At 49.6% G+C, this 25,012-nt stretch overlaps 1 protein-coding gene across 1 annotated transcript; it reads right to left on the bottom strand.

Annotated features, from left to right (window-relative positions):
* Window positions 1–25,012, bottom strand: KLHL12 (kelch like family member 12). The gene is given in 13 exon segments (XM_063356286.1): window positions 1–827; window positions 1,184–1,370; window positions 4,334–4,432; window positions 6,225–6,383; window positions 7,603–7,798; window positions 8,782–8,888; window positions 12,329–12,443; window positions 14,174–14,323; window positions 17,019–17,236; window positions 18,015–18,168; window positions 24,468–24,665; window positions 24,928–24,969; window positions 24,971–25,012. Coding segments are annotated over 13 exon segments (1,794 nt in total). The 3' UTR covers window positions 1–700.

Here is a 25,012-nt window from a genome sequence, read left to right as displayed (position 1 = left end):
CCCCCTGGTGAGAGCACAAATGCTGCAGACTTGCTTCTAAACCAGGCAATACGCTTTCCCCCCACCCCCTGCAGCCTCAGGCTTTTGGGTCTCAGTAGTTGACAGCTTGAATCTGCGACTCCTTTCGTGTGCAGACCTGTGAGGAACCGGCAGACGCAGCGTCGGTGCAGGACCCCCTTCCGCATGCTCCCTCGGTCTGGCTCTGCACTGACGTGCGCTTGAGGAGCATGTTTGAACATTCAGTATGTACAAGATGATTTGAAGCTGGGACATAAGAGCAGCTGGATTCACCCTCACACATCCACGTGGCCGAGAGCAACCAGAGGACCTGTGTGGTCCTGCAGTGGCTGAAGAGACCACCCAGTTGTATGTACACGTCCTTGGAAGCACTCACCAGGCTGGCTGACGCCAAGGCTGGGGGCATCTCTGCTCTGCCGACAGACTCAGCCACAGGAACAGCAGAGAACGCACCTTCTCACTTCACCACCTTCCTCCAGCTTCACACGGAGCCCCCGATTTCAAATGACTGCTGAGATAACACATTTACGCACGTACTCTAGTCAAAAGCAGCACAGAAAGCTGCTGTCCTGGTGCCTATTTCCACAGCATCCACAACTCTCAAGAACAGTCACTGCAAATCACTTGGGACTCTTCCTCTGGCTGAGACTTTTTAGGGTGTTCTTTGTAAGTTCCCTCCAGATCACTTCTCCCGCAGGACGCAGACTCCAGCGTCACAGCGCTGCATCCCCAGGGAGGTTACCACTTCCCAGTTGTCAATGATGGGATCGTAGCATTCAATGCTGCTCAGCAGTGAGTTGCCATCGTATCTGTGAGGACAGAAAGTTACAGGTGAGGGATACCGCTGAAGGAAGAGGTTGAGGCGTTCAGAGCCCTTCCTGGGAGGCTGGACAGCTGCGTACAGCAGGAATGGCCTCAAATAAACCCACGGCATCAGGCTCCCTTTTGCTGTCTGCAGCCGCTCTCCTGCCTGTCTTGGCCCTGGACCATCACGCTGCCTCTTTAGGTTGCCCACGGTGACTCTGTGGGCTGTCTCCCCTCATAAAGCTTGAAATACAAACGCAAGGAGAGGCCACCTGAAACAGGGCAACAGGCTGCGTCACCCGAACTCCCTTGTTTGGGCAAGGGCAGGGCATCTCCCTCCCCAGCCAGGGCAGCCGCTTACCCAGCGATCGCGTACAGCCTTCCCCGCAGCACGGTGGCGCCCACGTAGCAGCGGGGGGTTGTCATGCTTGTTACAGTTGTCCAGGAATCAGTGCGTATATTATAGGCTTCCACAGAGGAGAGATGTGCCGTCCCATCGAACCCACCAACTACGTAGATATGGTCGTTCAGCAGAGCCACTCCAGCCCCTGGAGAGAGAGAAGGCGGCGCAGTTACACCCATGAGCGACGCCGTCAGCACCGTGCCCCGGGCTCGCTGTGACAAGCCTCAACTAGGTCAGTTCCTCCCTCTTCAGAGGGGATATTCGTTGTCTCCAATACGATACCTGAAAACCTGTAACTCTAGGAAATGCTGCTGAGTCTCTGGCCTAAGGGGGACCGAGCAGCGCTGCAGCCGGGGCAGCACTAGCAACAGGAGACGTTCGCTTTGGCTGAACGACCCCCCGGCCCCCTGCGCAGAGCAGCTCAGGGCTGGCTCTGCCGGCGGCTGGGATTCTGTCCCCACGCAGCCAGGTTTCTCTGGTGTTTCTGTAGGTACAGCCCCCGTGCTAGGCTCCCTGGTGTCACCCCACCCCTGCCCGTAGCAAGGAGAATGACACTGCTCCGTGTCACCGGAGAAGGGATTTCTTTGACGTTGCTCCTCTGGGAGGCAGGGAAATGAACACCCGTGTCCACTGCACGGTCACAGAGGTGTAAGTGGCTGAAGCATCTGTCTGAACAGCTCTTCTCGCCCGGCCCAGTAAAAGCAATCAGTAATACACTTGGCCCAACTGGGAATTTACAACAGCAGAAAATAAACCTCCGCCAGCCCCTGTTCCTCATCTGCAGCCCCCTTCAGGTAAAGCACCAAAGGCAGCAGTACGATAACGACCCACTTTGTGGCCTCAGGTGCTCTTGCCAACAGCCGCTGCTGTGTCAAGCTGCGTCCTGAGAGCAGAGCGAACCCTGTCGGGCTGTTACCATCAGCACGCAACTGCTGCGCTGATGAACGTCCTGCAGGGAACAGGCCACCCACCCTGCAGCTCTTGGGCCCAATCTGTTTCTTCTACGAGCAGCGTTTAAGAGACTTTCTGTTCCGCTAAACGCAACCTCGCTGTCACTGTCCGTCCTTGCTGAGAGCACCAAAACAGCTGGGAACGGCCAGGCTGCCCCGACGGCCTCGCCAGTAGCTTCACCGAGGACTTTGGCTGAAAAGAGACCAGAGCAAAGCCTAACCAGGGAAGCCGGGTCTAGCAAAGCAGGAGGGCCATGGTTTCGGAGGGGTGGCCTACCTCCAGAACCCATCCTAAGAGATGAAGAGAAACAAGGAGGGGACAATCTCTATGAAAAAAGGCAAGATTACTTTTAGTCCTGGTCGTTCTTGGAATCCAAAAACCCGCATGCAGACAGGTCTAGAGAGAGTGCCAAAGCCTTGGGGCAAAAGAAGTTGTACAGAGTCCAAGGTCACCAGGATGGTCAGACTGGGACTGAGAGCAGGACGGAGGCTGCAAGTGCAACTGGTATCTCAGCTACCAGCAGTTCGGGGTGTTAATACCAGAGAGCGGCAGCACGAAAAACCTGGGCTAACAAAACCTTCTTGGGCACAGCCCCGTTTCAGACCTCAGCCCTCCAGGTCACAGCACTGAGGAAGGAACACGGCTTGTTCCTGCTTCCTTGCGGCACTGAGAAGCCCGCTCTGCGAGCCGAGGCACTGCTACCCAAAGCTTACGAGTCTTGTGTGAAGCTAGCACGGACCTGGGAAATGCTTCTTATAAAAGACTTTTCATTTGAACTCTTTCCTTTTGCTCTTTCATCTTCTCTGGTGCCCACAACAGACCCCTTGGGAAAAGCCGTCTCAGCCTTAAGCTTTCTAGAGATCCAGGGACAGGTCTCGCCCGTTGCCTCCGACATAGGAAACCCCACAGATTTTATGATGTGCTTGTCTGCGGCGTCTTCCTGGACGTGGAAAGCGACCAACTTCTAAATCAACCCCATTCTTGGCACACGGGAAATACTTTCCAACCCCCACGTAACAGGAATAGCCCTGTTAACAGGGCTAAGTATTTAAAGCTTGGGGTTCTGGTGAATGCCGCTGCAGGCACAAGAAAGCTTAGATGTTTTTAGAGCAGAAACCAGTTTTAATTGAGTAACCACCACTCGTCCCTAAACAAGAACACTGCAGCGAGAACAAACAGAAACGATGCTGCCTAGGCTAATTGTAAAGGACGTTTATTGAAGGAACTAGAGAAAAAGCAACTTCCAAAGGGTTTTGAAAGAGGGCCTGTAAGCACAGCAGAACTACTCCACCCAGAATGACAAAGCTGTGGAGGCACCGAGCATCCTGCCCACCCACACCAGGCTGCGCAAGGCCACGGCTCCTCGCTGCCACGGCCACGAAGATCTGGGGCAGGCGGCCTGAGGCACAGCGCGACAGCAGGGGGCCAACACGTGAGCACACAGGAGCTGCGCCAGCAGCTTCGTGGACAAATGAAGGAGAGCCGAGACAGACAGGTACTCCAAAAGCAGGATTTAAAACTCTGTTTTTCTTCTAGATACAGCTGCCAAGCCTAAAGCTCAGATAGGGCGCCAAGCAGGAAAGACAAACTAAGAGCTGGTGGGGGATAACTGCGGTGTGACCGCGTCACGTTTCAAGTCACTGGTGTAAGACCCTTGCGGCGTGACGCTGTCTGCGTTACTGCTGCCCCCGGAGCTGGTGCCCAGCGTTGCACAGGGCGCAGGTGAAGGAGGGCCTGCCAGAACACTCCTGCTTTTGCCGTGTCCTGCGCAGGTGACGAGCGCTGACTCAGAAAAACCGTCCCATTGTCTTGCACTATGGTCTGTAGTTTGTCCCTTGCCAGCTTTTCTCCAAGCCGTGCGCTCTTCCCAGTTATGCAAGTCACACGAGACTTCCTCTCCCTCCCCGTAACCATACCCTGCTCCCCGCCCCCCGTTCCTCTGTACGCATCTTAGCATGGGATGGAGACACCAGGCATGTGGAAAGTAATCCTTCTCTTGGGGAGCTAAGTCAGCATGTCCTAAAATCATCCCTTCTCAACGCCAAACCACCCGCTGGGGTGAGTCAGCGTCCTCCAGGGCAGCAGGACAAGCCAGCAGCGACTGCTTCCTCAGTGCAGCCCGAAACATTTTGACTTCAAGGCACTCTGGGCTCTTACCTGAGCGCTTAGTGGCCATTGGGGTGACATTTGTCCAGTGTCCAGTGTGGGGATCATACCTCTCTACAGAATTCAGTATGTTCAGCCCATCGTAGCCACCTGAAACAAAATACACAAGCAAACTGTGGGTCTGACTTCTGGAAAATGTATTCTGTGTAGAAAGCAATAACATGCTTGGTTCGTCCTTAGCACAGCGTTGCCCCGCAATCAGCACAACTCTCAGCAGATCTCTGCGGCTCACAACGCCAGACCGGTGCCAGCTCAGAGCGAGCCCTGTCCCTGCACTGCACGGGGAGGAGCATCACCTCCCCAAACCAGTACGGCCACGTTAGCACCCCACTGCCCAAAGCTGCCTCTGAGCGTGCTGATGCCAAGGTCGATGCCATCCTGCTAAAGCAGATGTACAGCTTCCAGAGCTGGTGCTGGCTCAGGGTCTGTGCGCTGCTGCCTGCAGCCGCCAGCTGACGCTAGGAGGCTACACAGTGTAGGCCGGGGTGTCTCAGGCACCCGCGTCACGAGAGGATACCAGGAAATCTCGTTGTGTAACTTCAGCAAAGGAGCAGCGTGTGGGCATCTGCCTCGGGGAACAGCATGAGGAAGAGGAATTTGGGAGAGGGAAGGGAGACCCATAAACCAGTGCCCAATATCTGTGACTGCCCCGGAACGGGACTGCAACAGATGTGGATACGGCACTGCGCCTGCCTTTTCTGGGGCCCAGAAGGCGTATCTACAGAACAAGCATACTGAAGTCTTCGGAGTGATTTGCCCTCTAGCACTCTCACCGTGTTCACAGCCGGTGTGGGTCTCTGAAAATAAAATGGCTGCTACAGAAAGGAGCTGGAACACAAACAGCTCAGGATACATTTCTGGAGCGCTACAGCCAACAGTGTGTCGTGTGGAGCAGACGCACCCTCTATCCTGTGGCTATCTGCTTCGTCTCTAGGGCACTTCAGCCACTGCCCAGTCCCTGCAAACCTCAGCTGGCACAGTTCATCCCCCGCGCTTCAGACGTCCCTCAGATGTAGCCTGATTGTGGCCAATTCGCTTCTGACAGCGTTTACTGTAGTTACGCGGCAGCTCCAGTCTTAGACGATCAAACGATCTCAATTCATGGACCCTCAAGGTTCCTTATTCTTGATGTGGGGAGATTAGGAATTGCCAGTTTCCCTAATTACCGGCTGATACCCTCAGCTCTGAGATCTCCCCGTGTCTAGCACAACGCTCTGCACGGCTTTCGGCCTGAAATAACCCCAGCGGCTTGTGCCGTGTGTGAATAACCTCCAAAAGGTGTTTGCCTTGTAAGCGTGATACACCTTATCAAGGCTCTCGCTTACAAGCCCTAGGGAAGGCGGCCCATTGTGTTGAGAGATTACTGCTGCTTCCATGCAATTTAATATTTTACCATTGCTCCGTCTCATTGACGAGAAGCACCTGGAAGAGGAAAAACCTGGTTGTTTGGGGACACAGAAACAGTGGGCTCAGCCTCCGGCTTTGGGTGACTGTGAATCGCTGCCTTGTGCCAGGCCACGGGGCATTTCCTTCTGAATATCCCAAAAAACCCTCTCCCGGCACTGCTGTCCTAGCAAAGGGAGCGGGTTTAATGCTTTGCACACGTGGCTCCGCGGGGCTGACATGTTTGACTGGAAGGAGCAGTTGCAGCTCCTTCCCGTGGAAAATCCATCTGTTCCCCTGCATTCCCTGGTGCGACGGTAACAGTGCGAACAGGCGGCGTTCGCTGACAGAGCTGTGCGGTGCCCAGCGCAGTGAAATTAGATCTTCTCTTTTAACCTGGACATGACATAATTGGTGCTCCCCACAGACAGCATCTGCACTGTCACGTCTGTAAAGAGCAAGTATTTGCAGAATGCCTAGAGGTCCCAAAGGCACCTACCGAGGCAGTAGATAACTCCATTAGCTACAACGAGCCCTGCTCCTTCCCGTGCCGTCTGCATGTCTCCCAGCATACTCCACTGATCAATGTTCGGGTCGTATCGTTCCATACTGGTGTGACGTCGGCTTCCATCAAACCCACCGGAAACATAGATCATGTCTGCAACGATAGACGGAGGCTGGACTCAGCGAGTCAAGTATCAAGCAGGCACACGGAGCGAGCCCGCGACACGGACTGCAAAATACGGAAACAACTGTAGATCTTGGCGCGTTCAGAGCCAAGACAAACCCAGCCTCCTCGCCCCAGCTCATGGCGTTAGCCTGCTCACAGACCCAACAAACTAAACAAACATAAAACCCAGCTGGCCCTTAAATCTCCTTCTGGCTGATGGATGAAAGAGCACACGGACGCCCCAGTTATTTTTTTTTCATGCTGCAGAACCTACTGAAACACCGCCATGCCCAAACCCTGCGTGTCACTAGCGTCCTGTCAGCACCTCCCCACAGTAAATGCCTACAAGGTAGTAAACACACAGGTGGCCGAAGGAAAGCAGATCCAAAAGACTTGTCTGGATCGTCAGGATCAGTCCCGGTACTGGATAACCTAATTCATGCAGCGCTTTCACAAATCTGTCATCTTCAAAGCAGCTGCATTTTTAAGAGAATTTTCATTAGAAAATCTAATCTTTAGAACAATCTAAATGAATAATATTTAAACAATATTAAATATTAAGAAGATATTCTAATATAAGCATTAAAGCACTGAATATTCATTAGAGTAACTGCTATTTTAGTGGCTAGAAAACTTCCTCTCCTTTCCACACCAACTCTGCCCTGGCTCCTTTATAACCATTTGTTCTTATTTAATTCTTGTAGTGCCCATTTCCTTCTCATGCGAAGTTAAACTCCGAGAGAACAATCACATCCCCTCTTGGCCTTTGTTTTGCCAGCACAAGCAAGCTGAATTGTTCTGGTTTGCTCAGTGATTTTCTTCTTCCAAGTCTGTCCTAAGAATCCTTCTCTGCACAGGCTCCAGTTTCAGCCTCTCCCCAGTGCTGGATGGTTATCGCTGTACGTGGTGTCCTGCGCTCAGTAACACGCAACACCGTCACCACCCCAGGAGCTTCCCACTCTATAATCCCTCAGAGCTCCTTTCCCTCGACGCACAGAGACGTGCCGTAAGAATGAAGCGGGGGCAGAGCTCCTCTCAGGATACGTGGGCAAGTTTTCCATTTCTCCATCCAAATGATGAGAAACCAGAATTTCAGACTCACCTCCTCCCTCGGAGCCATCCCACTCTGTACACACCAGCTCAGGGCATTTCAGCACAAGAACCAAACAGGCCGTACTGCTCTGTCAGTCCGGTGACCGGGACATACCTCCGAGGGTCGTGGCTCCTGCCAGGCCTCGCCGTACGTTCATTGGCGCCACGGAGTACCAGATACCATCCTCGTCTGACGTATAATCCAAGCACTCCACCGAGCTGAGACGAGAGCGACCGTCGTACCCCCCGATCACATAGATCCGGTCGTGCAGGGACACTGTAGCAACGTAGCGCCTCTTACGGGTGATGCTCTAAAACAGTGAAAACAATAAAAAGGTCAAGGAGAGGAAATAACACAGATGCATGAACAGCAGCCAACCGTTGTTCTTCCATCCTCTTTTGCTGCTCTTTTGGAAAATGTCCCACTACTGCAGAGGCAAAGAGCACTCCGGATTTAAAGGACACAGCCCTAGCTAAAACGCTGAACGACTGCGTCTGCTTTCTGCTGCCTGCACTCTCTCTCTGCCATGCCCTCTCCTCACAGCCAGGTCTCTTTGCACTAAAAGATTTTGCATTAAATATAATTTATCTGGTGCTGCTACTGAATCTTTGATGCATCTCGGAGGTTTGTGTGTCTCCCACTGGCTCCCTGCGGGGACCGTTAATGGGAAAACGTGGAGACTCGGGTGAGTCTTTGATGAAAATACCCGAAGCTGTTCTCAAAAGAGAACAGAATTTTGGGACACCAGGTGATACAGGGTCTTATGGGATTAGCAATATTAAAGAAGAGGCAATTCTCCACCACTGCATACAGATAAAGGTGATTTTAAATTTGGGCAGAAATAGTCCTCAGTGCGGGAATTCTCTCTTCCTTGTTATCCCCCGTTATGCTCAAGAACAATGTAACCAGAGAGACCACGCAGCCGCCTGGAAGCAGGACTGATTACACTATTCCTATTGACATTTCAATTCCCATCACTAACCTTAAAGCTTAACACCTCTTCAGTAAGAAACACGATAGCTCTCACTCCCACAACAAAGCTGTGGGTCTCTGTAGGCTCATCTGCTCAGAAATATGACAAACCACCTCTTACACAAAGCTTACTCAGCAAATCTGCAAACGTGGTTTCAGCATTTACTATGTAAAACTGCGCAACTCCACAGAATTCATGTCAGAAATTCTAAGCAGAATGCCAAGGACAGCCCAAAGAGGAATGTTGCACAGCTGATGCTACAGGGTCCGTGTTTGATCACAGCCTGTTCAACCCCGTGGTGGTCAAAAACGGTCTCTTACTGGCAAGAAACTCCACTCCTGAGTTTTCGGGTCGTATTTCTCCACAACATCAATAGGCGACTGCTGGCTGCCAAAGCCGCCGATCACAAGCAGGACTTCATTCGCTCCTAGAGCAAAGAGGGAGAGCGAAGTCAAGTTAATCCCTTCACAACCAAAGGGTCACCTCAAGGGAATCACCTGAAGAAACACTGAGCCTTCCTTGGTGCAACAAGCTGCCTCCAAATCCCTGTTTTGATCACTGCTCTGAAGCCGGCACCTAACTTGGGAGAGTCACCCGGGCTCCCTCCGTCCCCAGCGGGAAGGAAGAGAGAGAAACTCTTCCAGGGTGGGTGGCAGCCGGGCTAGCTCAGGTGTCAGGACTGTCTGCTGGGGGGCCGTTCCTCCTACTGGGACTCTGAGAAGACAAGCTGGCAAAGTTAGGTGCTGAAGTTGGCTCGATAATATCTTCTTTTGTATTCTTTCCACATTTTTTTTTTTTTTTCCAAACCTCTTACCACCCCATGAAAGCTGAAGGAGGACGGCTGCTTCCCTGCACCCTCCTCACAAAACAGGGCCTTCTCCCCTCATTTGCAAATGACATCCAGACCAGATGGCACCTTTGTTCACCATTTCACTGAGAAACAAGTGAAAAATTAATGAAATTTTTGCAGAGAAATTGTCTCTTAAATCTTATGTATTTTATTTCAAAGCTGCCTTCCCTCTACTTTCCGTTCTCTGAGATTTTTCTTATTTTCTCCCTGAAGAGTTAAACAGAACTCGTCACCTGGTGAGCTTTAACTTCCCTTGTAATGATTGCCTTGGTGGTAGGTTTCTATCATAGTTTTAAAAATAGATGAGCATCCCCTGAACCATAGAATCATTTAGGTTGGAAAAGACCCTTGGGATCATCGAGTCCAACCATCAGCTCCACTCTACAAAGTTCTCCCCTACACCACATCCCCCAACACCACGTCTAAACGGCTCTTAAACACATCCAGGGATGGTGACTCCACCACCTCCCTGGGCAGTCTATTCCAGTGTCCGACCACTCTTTCTGTGAGGAATTCTTTCCTAATGTCCAGCCTAAACCTATCTTTGGGCCCTTTCTGCAACAGGGAGTTTTACCAGAGTTGAGAGTCCAGCTTTTCCTTGCAGAAGGACTGAACACCGAGCACCAAAGATTCAACAAGACGCTGTCTGTCACAAAGCAAAACAGCTTCCGCATCAGATGAAGGAGAATAATATAAAAAAATAACTGGGAAGGATTCACAAAAGAGCTCCAACAACAACCTGGAGAGCCTCCTGTACAGTATGACAGCTAAAAGCGCGATCATTTCAATTTATCCTATAGAAAATTAATACACAACTATATCACAGTTTATAAGTGACACAAGATAAGAGCATTGCTGATAGCAGATGGTATTGAATCAATTAAAAGAGGGAGAGCTGAATCCAGATGATGAACCTTAGCAATAAGGTGCACAGCTTTTGCCTGCATAATTAAACAATAAAACAGTTTTGTGATGTCTCCTCTAGCAGGTGAAACGCTTCAACTAAGAACAAAATGAAATGCGTCTTTCTAAAATGACAGGTTGAGCTGAACTGTATGTCACTGAAACCCGTGTAGGACGTTCCCAGAAAAACAGGAGACACGCTGAGGCCTGGACTATACTGGAGGTCAAACCACCTCGTAACAACATTCCCTTCAGGCCAAAGAAATCTAATCAATTTACCCTCTAATCAAATTTACCCTCCTCCTTTAGTGGATAAACTGCTTTCTGTCCCTCAAAACAGTGTTAATAACAGGAAATGGCCACGAAGGGTTTTTGAGGGTCCCCTCCCCACTGCACAAGCAGCGGCACCGGAGGACACGCGGGGAGGTTTGCGTGCAGGAAGAGCGGTCAACGCTGGCGCCGACGGCAGCGCCCTGTGAGTGCGCCCGGGACAAAGGCATGGCACAGACAGTCCCGAGTGTCTGAAGATGAGAGAGGGGGTGTCAGGTGAGGAACAGTGACAGTCATGAAGAAGCCAGTAAAATACTTTTCCTTCTTCTGCAGGTCATTCCTAGTGTTTATGTTGCTCTAACACAAACAGCCCCAAGTCAAGCATTTTCTCAAGAATTCAGTGACTGTGCTTGGTAGGAGTTACTGAAATAGAAGAAGAAATCATGATTTGATGACATCCAACTGAGTGACTGAGTGGGGAAGTGGACACTTGGGAAGGGAGAGCCACCCTGCAGGAAGACCTGGACAGGCTGGAAGAGCGGCCTAACAAGAACCTTATGAAGTTCAACTAGGACAAATGTAAGGTCTTGCACCTGGGAAAACATAATCCAGGAGCGCAGCACAGGCTGGGATCTACCCGCTGGGGAGCTGCTCTCTGGAAAGAGACCTGGGGGTCCTGGTGGACAAGCAGCTCAATACGAGTGAACAGAGTGCTGCAGCGGCAGAGAAAGCCAACGGGATGCTGGGCTGCATCACCAAGGGCATCACCAGCAGAGACAGAGTCATTACCCCACTCTACTCAGCGCTGGTCAGGCCACACCTGGAACACGGAGCTCAGTTTTGATCCCCGCTATGCAAAAAAGATGTGGAAAGCCTGGAGCGGGTCCACAGAAGGGCCACAAAGACGACCAAAGGACTGGAAAGCCTGCCCTATGAGGAAAGGCTGAGAGAACCGGGTTTGTTCAGCCTTGAGAAAAGACGGCTTAGGGTAGACCTTATCACCATGTTCCAGTATTTAAAGGGTGGCTACAAAGAAGATGGAGCCTCTGTTTTTGCAAGGAGTCACGTGGAAAAGATGAGGGGTAACGGGTACAAGTTACTCCTGAAGAGATTCCAATTGGACACAAGAGGAAAATTTTTCACAATGAGAACAATCAGCCGTTGGAATAATCTCCCCAGGGAAGTGGTGGATTCCCCAACATTGGACACTTAGGATTCAGCTGGACGGGGAGCTGGGCCATCTCGTCTAGTCTGTGCTTTTGACAAGAAAGGTTGGACCAGCTGATCCTTGACGTCCCTTCCAAGCTGGTATTCTATGATTCTATGATTTATTTGCCTTAGCAAGACCAGGGGGGGAAAGTAGCTCTGAAAGGAAAGAGGGACCTCTCCATCTCCCTCGTTGTGTTTTCCCTGTAAGATTCCCTGTTGAAAACTTATGTTCAGTGTAACACAGCTGTCTCACCTTCCAGCTCTTTTTATTTCTGACACTGATACCTGCTTTTTTAGACAGGAAGAAACTCTTCCCATGCTTCTTGGACAGCTGCATACGGAGTCGAACGTATCTGGAGGTACCACCGACTCAGGAAACTGGTTTTATGGTTACAGCAGAGGCCTGGGATTAAAGGCAACCAACTAGTCCCCCGTGCTGCCACTAAGCAACTGTGCTCTGAAAAACGTACCTCTGTCCCTTCCTCCAGTCCCCTTTCTGTACCACTGGGGACTGTGGATTGACGAGTTGCTGCTGTGAAACGCTTCACTGCGATTGCAAGGCACGAGACATGGGGTATAATGCAACGCCTGCCAACGCCCCAGACCTCCTCAGTGTCCCTTCCTTTGCTGCTCACCTAGACGTGCTCTTGTCCTGGGTCCTTGCATCTGACTCCGGAGCTCGGGCCGAAGATGAAATTTCTTCGCTTCATCTACGAGGTCTCTGCACTGCAGACTGCATCGAATAAAAGGCTGAGGAAAAACATGAGTCACTGGTACATGCAATGTATTTTAAGATCCTTCATAAGAACTGTCCTAAAGCCAACTCTTGTCAGTTCAGACAGCATTAAAATGACTTGTGTGCAGGCTGTAGCATGGTGCACGCAAGGAAATGCAAAGTCAACTTAAGACTGGACTGCAGCTGAAAAGATATGGCTCAGTTCTCACGTGAAGTCTGGCACTGTGGGTTCCATAATGAAAATAACTATATTGGAAAACTAAGGAAAAGCCACTTCTGCTACATTTAAGCCCGCAGAAGTATGTCTGACAAGGGGGACTAAAAGTGAAACTACGCATGCACCTGCCACAAAAGAAGGGACAAGGAGCACAACACAACAAAGCAGTTCAGTTGGATCCGTTAGCTCGATCCCTGTGCAAACGGGACACGGAGCTATGAAGAGACTACAGGTCCTCTTTAAAAGAAGCAGGGGGCACTGCTGCCCAAGGACAGCCCCATCTCCTCCTTGCACAATGCCGTGCAATTCCCTTCCCGGGCTGAGGGCCTGGACCAACCTCTCCTGAACGTTCAGTGCTCAGTCCCCTTTGGCTGTTGGGGGCTATATGCTGCTGCAGTAAGTTAAGATTTATTTTTACAAGTCCTTGGTGCTTGTGCAGGAAGGCCAGGGTGTTCAGAGCAGATGATGCCGCACAGGGCCAATGCTCTTATCTCCACGCTACCCCGAGATGACGATGTCCCACCACTGTGTGTCACTTCCAGACCAGAGAGGCCATTCTGTGTGCTAAGAAAGCTGAGGCCCGGTACACGCACTGTCTTAGACTGGTCTTGGAACAGATCTAATTGTTTTGGTACCAGTCCCTTTCGCATTAGCTTCAATTTCAGTTTAAGTTGGACCATAACAATCCGACTGTTATAATAACTACCTGTTAGCTGCCCTTATCTAAGAACATCTGTAAAAGGCAGCTGTATCACACTGTAGATGACTGGTGCTAAATCAGCCCTTTCTCTATGTGGAGAGGACAGTCGTTCAACATTCAGCGCCTGTCAGGTGACAAGGGCTAGGAACCACCGATCACCTCACGCCACCATCGAACCAGAATGCTGGTGTGAACTTCTCTGCATTCCTGTCAAACCTTGCCTGGGGTCAGTGGCACTTCCTGTTTGGAATTAAACTTCCATCACAAAAGCTTAATTATCTATCATCATTCACATTTTGGTTTGCCTCGGCAACACCCCAGCCACGCAGAGCAGCAGTAGACACGGCTCTGACTTGCGTGCTGGCCCTGGAGCTACACAGCCGCTGTCCCCATTCAAAGGTACGTACTTGCCACCTGCACCTAAAACACTTCTGAGGAGCCATCTCCTCTCCAGGATCGCACACCAGCAGCCAGCTGGAGACCTGCTAGCGCTTACGAATGGAAGACAGAAAGCACTTGTTAAAAAACTGTAACAGATGACGACGGAAAGGTGCTACATATATGAATAATTGCACTGGACGGGGCGCGCGCCCAGCTGAAAAGGAGGATGCTGTAACTGCTGGCACAGCAAACTACTTTGAGTAGCTCAGTGGGCACTGCAGCTGAACAGGGACAACTCCATAGCGTCAGCATCGAAAAGCATCAGCAGAGAAAGCAGCTATTAACGTGTTGTGTTAGGACGGCAGGAGTCTAACCAGGGACACAGCAATCACACACAGACACTGGCTCCCAGCTGTTCCGTGTCCGTGGACCCGGGCTGCCGATACCTCGGTGTCGATGACGTCCGTGATGTAGCGGGGGGTGAGGAGCGGCATGCGCACGTACTGCAGCAGTTCTGGCAGCGATGCTTCCCGTTCTTTTTTCGAGTGCTTCACCCAGTTTATAACTGCCTCAAAAACTGGCTCTTCAGAGTCCACCTGGAAAGAGGAGGCACACGCTGGTCAGACCGCAGCATAATATTCCAGCAACTGCTGTGGAACAGACAACTTCCAGGCTGTTGGAAGTTCTGCTTCACAGTGAGCAAGGGAGCAGGACATTCAAAGGAAGAGCCTGTTATGGGAATTCACACGACCTGTATTTACAAGCACTATGAAATTTCCTCATTTTATTTTCCTTAGAACTGCATTTGTTTTTTCTTTACAGCTAAGATCAACAAGTGCCAGGAGAGTGAGCTTTGTGGTAGGCAGCCAGGCCAGGAGCTGGGAGCCCCCCGCTGCGAGGGAGCCCAGTGAGAGGCAGGAACGCGCAGGGCAGCTCCCCCGACTTCTCAGCACAGCAGGAGTTACCGTCCTGCAAAATGCAAAGCACCATCATAAAGATGATCAGAATCACGTTCTTTTTTTTACGGAGCAGCGTCTCAACCTCTTGCAGCCCTGTGCCCACATGCTGCTCCTTTAACACCCGAGCCATACCAGGTACGTTTAAGGTTTTTTATCTCAATCCACATTTAAGAAACTATAAACAACTGGATTTCAGAGTGGAGAACCAGGTGTGAATTCAGAATTCAGGGTGTGAATGTTACCGTTCTGACTAGTTTATTTCTCTCTCCACCTAGGATCAGTGCATGCCGGTGCTTAAGCCACTTCCAGAGATTACACTGACTAAACCAGCTAAATTTCATACTTGCAGAGACCCTCAGGTGCTTTAGACAGCTTTACAAATACAGCAACTCCAGTGCGCACTAAGCACAGACATGCAAATTAGTCTATGATTACCAAAAGTGAAAGAATTGTAAAAAGCCCCATCGTATATTATTTCGGCTTGGTTTTCTTTTTGCACGTCTTCAGATCATCCAATGCGAAAGCAAATCAGACATGAATTTATTATCATGAGGTCTGTTAACTGTTATTAAATATGAAGATAAAAGGAGCTACTGCAATAAGAGGACTGAGCCTTCCCACTGATACATGACTGGTCCACTTTGAAGTTCAGTTAGAAGCTGTCTGCTGCAGAATGTTCTGAAGCGGGGAGCCACAGAGGTTAATTACGTAAGGCAATCCTTCCAAGCCATTGATTTATATTTGTTACAGTGTAATTTAAAATGGCCTCTTTCTATTTGGATTACAGGGAAGGGACAAATAGAGCTCACAAAAGGAGAGCAGAGTACTGTATTGTTTCCAATTTTGCCCACCTCCTCCTTAGATGCAATAATCCCACATCTTTTTATTCCCTCCTGAACTGACTGTTCTCTCATATATTTAACAGTTTTGCTGTTCATGAAATCGTTTCTGTTTTCCAATAAACAATGAGTAACACTAAACACAGCATCACAGCAAGGACCTGCCATTACACTTCTCCAGCAGCCAGGGGATTTTCCAAGGGTGTTCCCTCCGTGCTCTCCGATACAGCCCATCACCTCCGCGCTAGCACAGCGCCAGATTTGCTCCCTTCCCCTTCTTAAGGTATTCCAGTGAATGCACACCTCACCGTGCGTGTGCAGGGCTAAATCAGCCCTTCCAATCCACAGTGAATTTTACTTCGCCTGTGTGGATCATCTGATTAGCTTGGCTGGGTCCTTCTCAAGTTCCTCATTATTTCCTCTCTGCTGTCCAGAGGCATTATGTCAGTACTCACCACAACCCACGTAAGCTCAAACCCTCACAGCATTAAAGCCGTGGCCTGTTAAACACCAAACACACTCAGCCTTTCTCCGCTGCTGATCTCAGCCTGTGCCAGGGTCTTTCACTGCTATCTTGCACGTTCTCTGTCCAGCCAACTTATTAACAAGAGGATGTCAGCTTGGCTGAAGGCACTTTCAAGGCAGACTTTTCAAGGCATACATCAAGAATTCTCCCCTGGATTGGCTTTTCAGGAATTCCACCAGAGATATACCTTACATGATTTTGCTTCTAAGAGTTGCTGTTACTGTGAACTCTGAACAGCGATTGCTTCAATCGCTTCTTTTAGACCAGAAGCACGCGTCAACTCTTGACAAAGTCCATCTCAATAAGAAAAAACAAGTTCCCTCCCCATTATCAAGGAACGTTCAACTTATTTCAATTCTCAAGAATGCACATATTCCTAGAAAATTCAGAAAAAAGTATTTGACAGGTTTCAGCCAAATAGTAAATCCTCCAGAAACCAACCTTAAGGGAACAAAATTTGCATATAACTCCCTGAAGAGTCAGACTGCCCTGCACCATCACGAATTCTGCTGCTTGTAAAAGCAGAGGACACCCGAATGCCTGGGATGACACACACATTCCTTGTGCTGCTGAGTAGCATGCAAAGGTCTACAAATAGAAATGAAACTCGCGAGGGCATTTCTGAAATGTAGGCATTGAGAAAACTTGTCTTTGGAGCTCCTCTGTCTCTGAAAGCTCCTCCAGGGAAAGGAGGAGGCAAGGAAACGAGAACTCTGCAGAGGTAACAAACTGCAATTGCCTTACTTGCAGGAAACGCTTGTGTGACAGCAAATTCTTACATAAAAGTTATATATTACTGATCAATTTCAGATTACGTGGCTAAAAAATTAGAATAAGCTTCTTGAAAATTAAATTTCAAATTCAGGAAGTGTGTGAGAAGTCCACCCTAAAAGTATGGACTGATTTCTGACTGGTTTCAACGTTTTACTTCAATGCTTGCACAGTAACGGTACTTTTCAGGTTTTACCTGAATTTCATCACACTTGATGAGCTTTTCAACCTCTTCTTGATTTAAGAGGATAAACTCTTCATGCTGAACCACCTCTGGAAAATGTTTCTGGCTGAAGACCTCTGCAGCTTGCATTAGATCAACACAATTGTGTGTCTCAGCAAAATCCCGAATGCCCAAACAATTTGATGGATCCAGCTGGCTTTCTAGAAACTCACAGCAAGCTTGTTTCACACCTACGGAAAATTGGAGGGGTGAATGAACACTGCATGCTTACTATCAATCCACTGCTTTGGAAAGGGCTTCAGAAAAGAAAGTTCTGAACAACGACGAAAATCCAACTCAAATAACAAGCCCATAAATACTACAGAAACACACACATGCAAATATTTCTTTGGAGGGATGTGAAAACACTAAGCAGTAGACCATGTGTTTGGGCTGTTTTGATCTCTGGCTATTCTATTTAAACACAAAAATTAAATAAACCTGATACTAGGAAAAGTGAATTGTACTCAGCTTCATGGATTATACACAAAAAATGTATATGCTAGTGGATATGGCTACCAGATTTCTAGGTTTTCTCCAATACTTGCCTGGGATTTGGGATAATTGCCTGGGCTAGCTCCCCAGGTGCACATGCAATGATATGTTTGTTACAACCCAGACACGCTACGATGGCAAGTCAAATGACATCAAGGATTTGCTTATTACTGTAAGTTGACCAAGCTGTAACATTTATGTGCTATGCAGCCCACAGTTCCTCCTGGGAATTCTCACGCGGAAATACAGTAGCCCAAAGCATGGAACAATAATCTGTTTTATCATCTTTTTTTCCACCCAGGTCAGTTCCTCTACCAATGAGATCACAGCGCACAAGACAACAGAAGAAGTCTGACACAAGTACTTATTAAACATCATGCTTCCCACAATCTGTCTTCCATTCACAGAAGGTCAGACAACCCAAATCTCTGAACAGCAGCGATTGTGCAATTTGTGCTGATACCTGGCAATTACCTTTCAGCTGAAGCAGACACGCCGCTGGGAGCAATTCTTGGACGTTTTCTACTGTCACGTGAACAGTTTCTGTATATACAAAGTCTAGCAGGATTTCCATGGTGGAGGCTGTCAGTCCCTGGATATCTACATAGGGTTTATCTTTCTCTGAGAGCTGCAAGTTAGAAGGGAGACAAAGGTTTATTTTTCAATAATGCAATCAAAAAGCCAACGATGCTCAGTACTTTTCCAAAACGTGATCTGTCAGAGAGGTTTCAACAGAGATTTGTCCTTTCTCTTCTTGCGCTCACTGAAAGAATAAGGGGAAGGAGGGAATTTCCCTAGAGAATTCACTTACAGGGTGAGTAAAAGACACAAAGTTCATTATGGGTCTGGTCAACAGTGAAACTGCATTGTAGAATGAGCCAGCTGAGAATAGAGATAGTGGAAATTACATGCGTCATTTGTGTGGCAACTAAACTCTCTCCTCCATGCAGTAACTCCCAGCTTTACTACAAGGAACAGTCCAGGCGGATCCCCCCCGGGCTGGATGCGTGTGACACGCTGCAGAATTTACATAGAATCATAGAATGGTTACAGTTGGAACAGAGCTTAAAGATCATCCAGTTCCAACCGCCCCGGGCAGGGACACCTCCCACCAGCCCAGGTTGCTCCAAGCCCCCTCCAACCTGGCCTTGAACCCCTCCAGGGATGGGGCAGCCACAGCTTCTCTGGGCAACCTGGGCCAGGGGCTCACCGCCCTCACAGCAAAGAATTTCTTCCCCAGATCTCATCTAAATCTCCCCTCTTTCAGTTTAAAACCCTTCCCCCTCGTCCCATGGCTCCCCTCCCTGCTCCAGAGTCCCTCCCCAGCTTTCCTGGAGCCCCTTTAGGGACTGGAAGGGGCTGGAAGGTCTCCCCGGAGCCTTCTCTTCTCCGGGCTGAACCCCCCCAGCTCTCTCAGCCTGTCCCCACAGCAGAGGGGCTCCAGCCCTCCCAGCAGCTCCGGGGCCTCCTCCGGCCCCGCTCCAACAGCTCCGTGTCCTTCTGCTGTTGGTGCCCCAGGGCTGGAGGCAGCACTGCAGGGGGGTCTCACAGAGCGGAGCAGAGGGGCAGAATCCCCCCCTCGCCCTGCTGCCCACGCTGCTGGGGATGCCGCCCAGGCGGCAGGGGGTTTCTGGGCTCCACGTACACGTTGCCGGCTCGTGTTGAGCTTCTCATCAACCAACACCCCCAAATCCTTCTCAGCAGGGCTGCTCTCCATTCATTCTCTGCCCAGCTTGTATTTGTGCTTGGGATTGCCTCACCTCAATACTCTGCTCTAAAACCAAACCAAACAAAAATCTTTCCTAACTGTCCAATTCCCGATCCATTCTGCAAGCCTATGGTAAAGGTCCCTAAACAAAATGACTATAGGCCAGAAAGTTCAGAGTTAAAACTTACATGTAGGTTTAGCTTAAATATTTGAAAGTAAAATGATAGTACATACAGTGATGGTACTTACACAATCCTGACTTTGTCCCCTTATTACCATTTTATCATCTCCAAGATATATCATTTTGGAATAATTATTTTTTCGAAGGAACGTTACCCTCTCAACATCCGATCTTTGGCAACAGTAAATTCTGCAAATCCACCCAATTTGCACCTCTATATATACAAAACTGAGATTGTATTTCACAAAGCATCAGCTTTATAGTTTAATGCATCCATCACAAAGCTGCTGGCGCAGTTATCGGATGATTCTTGAACAATGGGCTCGCAGGTGGACTCACTAATCACGCCCCACACATAGCTGCATGCTCTTGGCAGCATTGAGGGACCTCAACAGAAGGATGTCTCCATGCAGCATGCTGCAAACCCAACGTTTTTTCCCCCACAGCTTTTGAAGAAGCAGTCGGCATCAGTGCAAGCACGACTCAGATAAAAGCCCTTGACTTTTCTGGCCAAGAATGAGACTGGAGTTGGTTACAGACAGATTGAGCAGAGACTCGGCGAACAAAAAGCAGGATCAAAGCATGATCACTTGGCTTAGAGTCTGCCACTGTTGGGGAGAAAGCAGATGATACACAAGTAGAGAAAATAAGAGCAGTCAAGGATATTCCTACAAAGGCATTTGATGACACAGCAGCAAAAGGGGAGAAATGCCTCTGCTGAGACCGAGCCATTTCTGTGATGCTGAGAGATACACTTCACAGTCGAGAAAGAAGCACAGGAGGTAATGGTGATACTCGAAGGAACCTGAGGCCTTTCAAGTCTGTTGACACAGTGAACAAACTTTATGGCATCCAGAGTCAGAAAGGAACAGCAAATTACCTTGTCTGACCTGCTGTATGACAGGCCACCACGGCACTTAGAAGCTAAAATGAGTTCCTAACTTGGGCTAGACAAAACATCCCCAAAACAAGACTAAGCTGTTTGGTACAACAGATAAAGGACAAAGATATCACCAAAGGTCAGAACTTATCAGACAAAATATTCATACAACTCCAACAAGCAAATGGAGATGTAGGCCTTACATACTTAGAAGAAAGTGGATAAGAAGTTATGAACATCTATTGACAGGAGATTACAAGGGCACCAGACCTCCTGGTAATGGATAACACTGCATCAGGTAGAAGCTGTAGACATCTGTTCTTCACAGGTCGGCCTGGAGCTGGTAAAGAAGCTCCTGTCCTCACAACCAATATTCAACAATCAACAATCAGCCGTGCATATGCTCTCTTTACACTGTTGACCAAAACACGAACCGTGGGGACAACACTAACACTACAGAGATGATCACCTCCTGCTTCCCTCCTACTTCCGCTACGCTCCACTACTTAGTTGTTATTTGGCTCACAGTTTACTCACACGCTGAGGTTGCTTGGAAGTAACCCATTTCAAGTAACTTGACACAATGTACGTGACACAGAATAACTTGGGATCCTAGCATCATACCTTAAAGAAGGATCTCAGAGCGGAGACAACGTGATCGTGAACATCCCATGAAGTCTCTGAGCTGCAGCGTTAGAGAACTGTACACAGCGCTTAGTGCTGTGCTCCTGGGACAGAGAGTCCCTCTTTCATCAATACAGCCACATATTTGGACTCAGAAGCAATGCAAAATTATGGTCAATGCTAATCAACACACAGTACAAGCAGCTTTCCTTTCACAGGTGTTTAGCACTATGAGACAAATCTCTGCATCTCTGCTGTGAGAATTTCAGATTAGTTTCCCCCTTTATTGTTTAATGTCAGAGTTCTGCTAACCAGCAGGAAGTAAAGCAATAAGGGATTGATACTCCCTACTACAGGCACATTTCTAACACATCATAAAAAGTATGCACCAGTACGGATCCAGAAATCAACTGGAGCATCCAGGAAAACACACTTCCATAGTTAAGGAGGATCACTTGGAGACATCGGGAGTTTTATCCCAGGATGCCTAAGCTGCTGAAAGCCTTAAGGGAAGGGCTGCAGCTCATAGCTCTGTTGTGAAACATGATGTTGCTGTCTCCCATCCCATCCATAAATCATGCAACTCATGCAGGAAAACGGGCCTAAAATTTTGGAACCACTTTCTTATCCAAGGCCACTTCTCATTTTTGCCTTCACTAACGCAGACACACAAAAGTATATTGTAATAAACCCCTCCAATTTCTTCTCACCTACAGTGGAAAAGAAATGCTGCATGACAGTGCTAATATACGGCTCACTGTGTTCTTGAAGGCATTCACAGTACAGTGACAATAACCATGTAAGAACCTGGAAACAGAAGCTGTTTATTTTCAGAATAAGAAGAATAATTCTCCATGTTCTAAGGGGAAAAACCCCTTCAATTTCTGAAACATACCCTCCAAGAGAAGACAGGCTAGTTTCTTCCTGAGGTGCAGCCAATGATCAGCTTTTAACACATCCTGAGTTATGCTAACTTGTCCAAACTAAGACAGAAATGCCAGTGCAAAACAGGATCCAGGGGAGCATTTGCTAAAACTGCTCTTCAGTTTTCACTGCAAGGAAGAACCCTGCAGGTAGAACTGACGGGCGTTTCAGGTTTCCCACACTACTCAGCACATGGTCAGAGAAAAGCGTTGTCAAAAGCCAGGGGCTGAACAAGTGATCAGTGGCTGCTCCTCATTCTGGAAAACCAACAGAAAATGGGAAGAAATTAATACTAAATAAGACTGAGCACTTTTTAAGGTAAATGTTAGAAGTGAGAGAAGGAAGGAAACTAGAGACACAGGGATTGGCAAATGCAGTGCTTTGTGATGATAATCTCTGATGACAGTCCCAGTGCTGCACTGGCCAGGCACAGATGTAGCGTCACAAATGACAGTGGGCATAACCCAGGGATCAGTTCTGAACAAAGCCCTGCCTAGACTAAATGTGACAACAGCCACACACTACAGCTAGCCAGGCAGCCCCCACATTCGCAGGAGGCAAGCGATGAAACGCAAAGGAAGCCTGGCCGAGACTGCTAGTCCATTACACAATCCGGCATTTGGAGTTCCCTCAAGTTACAGCCATGGCCAAAACACGCTGCACCCACAAGTGTTTGGAGAGCAACCAAACGCCGTCCCTTTACGCTCACCAACATACTCGTCACTGGCACACACAGGAAGCAGGTCCACTTTGAGGTTTACCAAGCTGTCATTTCCTGGAAAGAACGCTCTCCCACAAACACTCAGTAACTGTGTGTGCCACTTGGCAGGTTTGTCCTTTTGGGGTTTCCATAAGAAAAAGCAAATTTGGAAAAAATGCAAACTAAGCAAATGAAGGAAAACCCTTAAAGCAGCGGCAATTTTGGAGCATGAAAGATCAAGCAGTCATGTCCACTGGGCACTGTATACACTTATTTTTCTAGGAATTAAGGTCACTACAATGTTACAGTTAAAATGAGAGTATAAGGAAGGAAGGAGAGAGGATCTCAGCTGAGATCCAAGGTATACAAATCCTCAGCTTTTGTCAGTAGCCACAAAGAACGTTCTGTAGCACACAAAGTGATTGGATCTCTCTAGACTGCCTTGATAAAGTCCAGGAAGTCAAAAGCATGACAGGAACGTAGACAGAAACACAAAGAAGCAGAGACAGCCTGCTCTACTGCTGCACACCTTGAAGCTATTGGGAAACACAGAACCTCAGCCTCCAGGGACTGAATTTGCTTTGTGTATTATTTTTTTTAATTACATTTCCTTTGTGCAGAGAAAGAGCATAAAACCGACAAATTTACAAATTTAATGGAGACATGGACAGAAAATTCATTGGTATGTCGTCAGTCCACGTACCAGTCTAGTGGTCTGATCCACATCTATTTGTGGTTGCTTTGCACAGGACTATGAAAACTAAGACACCTGCACACCCGACACAGCACTGAAAGAAGCAGGCACACAGACAGCTCTGCCAACAGTGTTCACTGCTGGATAAAACAAAGCAGAAAATTATTATCTCCTGCAAGGACTACTAGGCTAGCAGGGAGGTCTTTAGGACCTTTGAGCTACTTAGTAATTTTTCTCCCTAATGAGGAAGTTGCTAGGATAAGGAAAGCATCTTCTGTAACAAAAAGCCACACAGATTGATTCAAACTTACACAAGACAAAGCCAGGCAAAGCATCTCATATTTAACAATATGACGAGTGCTAGCTTTAGCTCAAACATTACCTTCCAGTGATTTCGAAAAACCAGCGTGCAGGCAGTGAGAGTCAATATAGTACGTACTGTGACAGCAAAGGTCCTCAGGAGCGAGATTTGCCGAGCACAGCAACCCGGGCTGACAGCCTCCCCCCAGCCCAGTGCCAGAGGTTACATCCTCTGCAAGAGCACAACGCAACACGTACCAGCTGATCAGCCAGCATGCAACAGAGACCAGAACACGAGTTAAATACCCTCCATTTCAGGTTTAAAGGGCTGCCGTAATTCACCACCCGGTCTAAGACACACACCACAACTCGCACAGCTTTGCACCAGGGCTGGTACCCTCGGCAAGAAAGATGCCCAGAAGCATGAAGACCATAAACCACAGCTAGAAAAATCAGTAGATGTATCAGAGCCTTCCTGTTTCCCAGCTCAGCCTGGCAGCTCTCTGGTGCACAGGTTGGTCACGCAGCTGACAATGATTCAGGACCACGGTCCCAACTGCAGCCTCTAACTCCCACCATGCCACGACAAAGGGCTCTGAGGCCACCACAATGAGACCTAGAATCACCGTGAGGGGATCCAGGGCCACCAGGAGAGGATTCAGAGGGCTCCAGGGCCACCATGGGGGGGATCTAGAGCCAGCATGGGAGGATCCAGGGCCACCATGGTGGGGGATCTAGAACCATGTTGGGGAGACCCAGGGCCACCATGAGGGGATCCAGGGACGCCATGGGGGGGATCCAGGGCCAGCTGCTGAGCAGCTTGACAGAGAGCAGCCCAAGCATTGGGCAGCCCTGCCTCCTCCACCCACAGAGCACCCAGGCCCGGCAGCAGCCCGCGGTCTCGGGGCGCACCGACCTCGCTGGTGAACATGGCGCAGAAGTAGTCGCTGCAGGCGGCCAGGACGATGCGGTGGGCCGGGAAGTCCTTGTGCTCCACGCGGAGGGTGACGTCGCAGAGCGTGTTGCTCTTCCGCAGGGCGTTCATGGCGTTGAGGATGGACTTGGCGTGCGAGTTGGTCATGATGTCCTTGGGGGGGGCCATGGCGCCCGGCACCTGCGGGCACAGCCAGCACGGCCACATGTCACGGCCCGCCCGCCGCGCCGCCAGGGGGCGCCCTCCCGCCGCGCCGCGCCGCCCCTCCCTCCCTCTCTCTCTCTCCCCCTCCCTCCCTGCCCCGCCCGGGCCTCTCCCGCCCCGCGCCGCCCCGGCGGCCTCAGGCCGCCCGCAGCCCCGCCGTCCCGCAGCCCCGCCGTCCCGCTTCCCCCCGGCCTCGAAAGGCGGCGGCGCCCGCGCAGGGCGGCCCGGCCGCACTCACCGCCGCGGGGAGAGGGCCCGGCCCGCGCACCTCGCCTCCCCCCCGCCCTTCCCTCTCCCCGCGCGACGCGCTCTGATGACGTCAT

The sequence above is a fragment of the Chroicocephalus ridibundus genome, chromosome 20, assembly GCF_963924245.1.
Source record: "Chroicocephalus ridibundus chromosome 20, bChrRid1.1, whole genome shotgun sequence".
Classification (NCBI taxonomy): domain Eukaryota; kingdom Metazoa; phylum Chordata; class Aves; order Charadriiformes; family Laridae; genus Chroicocephalus; species Chroicocephalus ridibundus.
Note: the sequence above shows the minus strand (reverse complement) of the source record. Positions and strands in the feature narration are given on the sequence as shown.